We start from the raw sequence: 5,568 nt of genomic DNA, 5'->3' as shown, positions 1-5,568 counted from the left end.
CCGCTTTTTGGGTCACCCACAGTGCTCATCATCACACTCTCGCACTCTGACACCTCTTATTTTATTCCTATTTTTATTGTATTTTTCATTGGTTATACGATCTACGCCATAGCTACGCTACGGTCCACGGACTCTGAGGAGTCTGCGGCGCACCTAACGGAAGGTCAGAGAAAAGCTGTTCCTCCCTCAAAACCGCGGTTTCGGCGCTGAAAAACCGGGCTGGTGTTATGGAAACCACCTGAGTGTCAGTACTGAGGAGTTTGAACTGGGTCCGGCACTCATGGCATGGAATGGCGTGTTGTGACTCGTATGGGTATGGCCCATGGTTGCTCCTGCCCGGCAATTGGCATGCCCATAGCCCTCTATGGCATATGCGTTGCATGAATGTCCCAGCCAGCAAGCACCATCACGCATGGTCATCCATATAAACAAAGTCAGCGCCGTCCTCTTTACACCGCAAGTCGTCGTCGTCGTCGTCTCCTTTCTTCCATCTGTTCTCAACTTCTCTCTTTGTCTCTTCTTCTTCTCCTGCGCCTGCGCCGACTCTCACTCTCCCCCCTCTCTCTCTGTCTCTGTGTGTGTGCGATCGCCTCTTGTCCCTCCATGCTAAGCTCGTGCGCTCGTTTTCTGCGGTATTTAGCTGTCTGATTTCCCGTTATTTAGACCTGAGTTGTTTTCTTAGCTTGTTCTTTCCCCACAATGGATCACGCATATCCAGCGCTTCGTCGGCTTCAGCTTAATATTGATCACATAGACGACGGAGACTTAGGTGCGGTAGTGCGGGCAGGGATGATTTCCTCGTCGAGACTGCCTCATGTGGACAGCTCTACTACTGGACTGTGGACCTTCTCGGCTTCTGCACCTTCCTCTTGCTCATCCCCAGTTAACAGTACTACAACTGGTGAGCCTTTAATGGCCGCCGGCTGCTGCTCTTCCGCGGCTTCCATACTAAGCTGTGAACCGTTCGTCCCTGCAGCACCATTCTCATCTTCTGCCTCCAACTGTAGTGCTACCATAAGGGGGAGCGTGCCGAATTTTAGCAGTTTGCCGGATTTGGTAGGGGCAGCGGAGACGCCAGAGGCCGGCCGAGCTCATCCGACAGCTCGTGCAGCTGCTGCATCTTCTCCGAGCAGGCATTTGCACCAAGCTGCCCGTGCTGTTCTTGGCCCCCGCATGTTTTGTGATGTGGGAATGGAGCGCCAGGAAGTAGACACCATGAGCCCCAGTCCAACGGCCATCTCTTCGGCTTTCTCGCTGCCTGTTCCAGCAGCTGCACGCACTGCGGCCGTAAATTTTCCATCTGCTAGTGTGGCGGCAACAACCATGCTGGGCAGCCAGAGCATGCAGCCTAGTCTCTCTGCAGCCGGCAGTGCTGGAAACAGCTTGTCGTGTGGCTACGGCGCTAGCAGAAACACCAGCTGTAACATCTCTGCTAGTTGCGCTCCTGGTGTTGGGAGTAGCTGTGGCCAGCAGCAGCAGCTTGCGGCTACGACTGCACGCTTGCTAGCAGAGGCTCAGGAAAGCATGCGATCAAGCACAGTACTAGCAGCATCAAAAATCCTCGGCTCAAACTCTGTGCCGCAGGCATCCTCATGCGGCTCCGGCCCGTCCTCTGATTCTATGAGTTTCCTTCGGAACTGTCTGGAGCTCATGTCGAGCACTTCTGCTACGTCTAGCCTGGTTGGTCGCAGCTGCAACAACAATAATAATGTCAAGACAGAAATCGACGACAGTTGTACTAGCTACACTGCCTCAACCGTGTCGTCGACCAGCAGGTCTTGCAGTACGACTAAAACTGGTGCTGTTCAACAGACGGTGTTCCCGGTGGCAGCACGCCTCTCGGGGACTGGCGCCAATCTCTCAGGCGGTTGCAGCGTGAGGCCAGATCCGCATGATAATCATGATCATCATGACGTCCTTCCTGGCCGATGCTCTGCAGCAGCTATAATCGACGGGAGCAGTGCGGTTAGTGGTAACCATAACAGTAACTCGCAGCTTAATAATCATCAGCAATATGGTCTGAATGTTCAGCTTTCCGAGCATGCATCTGCATCTCGGCTTTCAACCAGCGCGGCTAGGATCATGGCCGATGCTTTCAAACTGCTTGGTGATGAGCAGCGGCCAGCTTCTTCTGCGGGTGTGGTGACCCCTAACAAGCGCCACTTGATGACAGATCCAACCGAATGCGACCTGGCAGCAGCCGCGGCTTGCACAACCTACAAAGGCCGAGGCTCTAAGAGAAGGTAAAAGGGAAGCCATTATTTTTGGGAATACATTTTGTATGGCCAGTTGCAGTAACGATTCGTGACTAGTTATTGATGTTTTTGGGAAGCAGGAAGGCGCAGCAGAAGCGTGTGGTTTGCATCCCGGCCCCAAGCAGCAGCTCAGGAGGAGGAGCAGGTGGTGGTGGTAGGGGTTCCGGGTCCGGGGGCGAATGCGTGCCTCCTGATTTATGGGCGTGGCGCAAGTATGGCCAGAAACCTATCAAGGGCTCCCCGCATCCAAGGTATTATTGACCTTCAACTAGCTTTAAAGGCTAGCTAGTTGTGAAGGTAGCCATCAGGTGGCTTATGATAACGTAGTGTGGTGCATCATGAATTGTATTATTGTATGCAGGGGCTACTACAGATGCAGCAGCTCCAAGGGATGCCCGGCGAGGAAGCAGGTGGAAAGGAATCCCAACGACCCCTCCATGCTGCTGGTGACTTACACCTCCGACCACAACCACCCCTGGCCTACCCATCGCCTTAACGCCCTCGCTGGCTCCACCCGCACCAATACCACCTGCACCTCCTCGGCTGCTCTAGTCTCCTCTCCCCCACCCTCAGTGCCCTCGCCTGGCGCTGCAGCTGCTCCAGGAGTCGTCACGTCTTCTGCGCCAGCACTAGCCGCTCATCTTGCTGTATCTCCGTCGCCTGACCAGGAGCTTATGCACCGCCACCTTAGCCCCGACGCTGCTAGCATCATGAGTATCACCACTAACCAAACTGCGGCCTCCAGTAGTGAACGTCCTCCTCGTGACAGCGATCAGGACGAGTGTGCCGATGATGATGATGGCGACGACGACGACGACGAGGACCACAGCCTGCTCGATACATCCGTTTGCCCACGTCGACGAAGAAGCAGCCCTGCAGCTGCTCCACATTCAGGTCCTCGGCGAGCTGCGCGCTCCTTTGGCGCAGCTATCGATCACTCTCTAGATCCTGTTAGCCCAGTTGGAATATTGCAACACCATGATCATGACATCTGCAATGATCATGCGTCTACAACCACCGATCTAATTGATCGTGCAAACAATATCGACATAGATATTGAGGCCTCCTTGAAAAATGGCCATGGTATTCAATATCCCGGTCCATTTTTAAGAGGCGCGGCTTCATCGGCCCCAGCTGTCGATCGCAACAGCTGTTTGTTGTATGCAGGCCAGTTCGATGCAGATGAGCTAGTCGTCCAGGCACTGCAACAGCAACAAGACCATGATCACCGTCAGCAGCATCTGGTCATTGATAGGCCAACGTCAATTAGGTCAACATACCAACACGAGAATTTGGAAATAGAAGATCATTTAGATGATCACGAGGAAGAGGATGCCCTCTCTGCCGCTGTAGACCCCTACAATCTCTTCAGCTGGTCCTGACACCCCTTGGTATAGTCTTCATCACCGAGCTATATACTCATACATTTTGTTGATACCTTTGATTCACTCACCTCTAATCTTAGATTTCGGACCATAGTCACAAAGCGATCATCCCCATTACTTACGGTAGTGCCACACCTGGAGTCCTGACTAGACTTTCAAAGTAAAGGTTGCTAATGTTTATAGTAAGGAGGCCGAAGGACATGCCACAACATGTTCACTTTACTTACAAAGTCTAGCTCTGCGCTAGGTGTGACAAGACCCTTACTGGACTTTTTGTAATTAGAGATTCAAAACGATGCCAAAAATCAATATCGACACTTTTGACTTTTTTAAAAATATGAGTGGCCGTGGGTGACTGGGTCTCTTTGTAACTACGGCGACTTGCGATGCGAACAGTGAACGGTGAGGTGGGGGTTGTGCGCGTGTGTGTATATTCTCGTCTTGTGTGTGACACACACAGTATGAGTGCACACAGTATGTGTGTATAAAGTCAAAGCGCACACACAACTATTAAGTCTGTAGACTGTAAGCATACATGTAAATATCTACACCTATCTATATTATTTGGTGTAGACATGGCAATAAACCATATGGATGGATGGGTTGTTTATAGTGGGGCCCATTGCCCGATGTCGGATCTCTCTTTCCGAGGGGCGCCGAGACTCGTTCCTCTGTTTCTCGGCAACCTTTGCTCATTTTAAAGGTTTACGCTGCCATAAGTCCTTTGACTACAGTATCCCGGTGAGATGAATCAACGCAGCATGTAAATATATATCTGTGATAAATAATAAGGCAGTAAAATACGGAGTGGTGCGTGCTCGAATGTCGACGTCGGACGTCCTTTCCCCTTACGCTGGCAGCTGCCCAAAATTCAAGCTTTTAAAATCATGCCACTGACGCAAATTCCCAAGTCAACCCTTTTCCCTGAAAAGAAATATAATTATTAATGGGAAATATATGCACATATTCGGGCCAAGTGGCATGTGCTAGCACCGTGCCTTTATTTCCTGCTTTTTGGGATGGATGGATGGATGGATGGATGGATGAGGATTGCTTCTCGGGCAAGCCACTTTTCTTCAGTAGGGCGCAATGGAGACCACCGTCCACCACCATCCCCCTTAAAAAAGCTCAGCTTCCCACAACAGTACCATGTTCTGAGCGATGATGCATATATATGCCTTCACTACGAGCTGTACTTGCAAGCTTTCCAGAGAGTAAGTCCACATGTGAGTTGCCCACTCCCTGCTCTCACGCACAAGTCTGCATGTGAACGTGAACCGCCCACTCTCAGCTCCTCCTCCGTTCATGCATTTCTTCCGTACTGCAGCCCTTCCGCGAGACGCGAGTTGATGATGTTTGCAAAGACTCACAGCGCGATTACTTGATGCCAACCCTGGGTCCCAGGGATCTTGTGCTATGAGAGTAATGCTTGCACCACAATTTGATAAGATGAAATATGTGGCTAAATCACTTCGTAAAAGTGCTCCCTGTGCATGAAGATAGCATCAATTGTGACTTGGTTAGGTGTAAAAGCCTTCATAAATAAATCCCCTGTAGCCCTCTGTGTCTGGTAGGGTATATGCTATTACAATGGTGGTATGATGACAAGGTGGTTCAAAAAATTACCTATAGTTACCTTTGGTTAGTTGGCCTATCTTGTGTCATGGAGAAGAAGGTGCCTCCATTGTAGTGAGTTTGACATCTTTAAGTAGTCCAACGTGAAGCTATACAATATGAGAAAATGACTTTAGGATCGAGTAGTTTTTAAAGATACATGCCCTCAATCATGCAAATTATGAGTATTAGTGTTTGTAGGACCATAAATTAATGTGTGTTTTGTGTGTGTGTCTTTAGTAATAAAAGCCATTACCTTGGCTTTGATACAAAGTTTGAACAAGTGGGAAGACAATGCACATGCGTAAATTCAA

General features: G+C 50.3%; 1 protein-coding gene across 1 annotated transcript; it reads left to right on the top strand.

The window, feature by feature from the left end:
• The first annotated feature begins 346 nt into the window (after positions 1-346).
• On the top strand, positions 347-4,237 carry LOC148031826 (uncharacterized). Its single transcript, XM_087685501.1, has 3 exons — positions 347-2,243; positions 2,336-2,506; positions 2,617-4,237. The coding sequence occupies exons 1-3, from the start codon at positions 700-702 to the stop codon at positions 3,635-3,637; spliced, it is 2,736 nt and encodes a 911-aa protein (XP_087541627.1). The 5' UTR covers positions 347-699; the 3' UTR covers positions 3,638-4,237.
• The last annotated feature ends 1,331 nt before the right edge of the window (positions 4,238-5,568 follow it).

Source organism: Lygodium microphyllum, chromosome 9 (genome assembly GCF_053477565.2).
Source record: "Lygodium microphyllum isolate KBCC chromosome 9, Lygodium_microphyllum_v1.1.10, whole genome shotgun sequence".
In the NCBI taxonomy this organism is placed as follows: Eukaryota; Viridiplantae; Streptophyta; class Polypodiopsida; order Schizaeales; family Lygodiaceae; genus Lygodium; species Lygodium microphyllum.
This window is presented reverse-complemented; position numbering and strand designations above follow the sequence as displayed.

What these genes read in the sequence shown, in the direction of transcription:
- LOC148031826 (XM_087685501.1), top strand. Translation starts at nt 700, where the DNA reads ATGGATCACGCATATCCAGCGCTTCGTCGGCTTCAGCTTAATATTGAT. An exon ending in GGCCGAGGCTCTAAGAGAAG is followed by an intron (nt 2,244 to 2,335) that starts GTAAAAGGGAAG and finishes TTTGGGAAGCAG; the next exon opens with GAAGGCGCAGCAGAAGCGTG. An exon ending in AAGGGCTCCCCGCATCCAAG is followed by an intron (nt 2,507 to 2,616) that starts GTATTATTGACC and finishes TATTGTATGCAG; the next exon opens with GGGCTACTACAGATGCAGCA.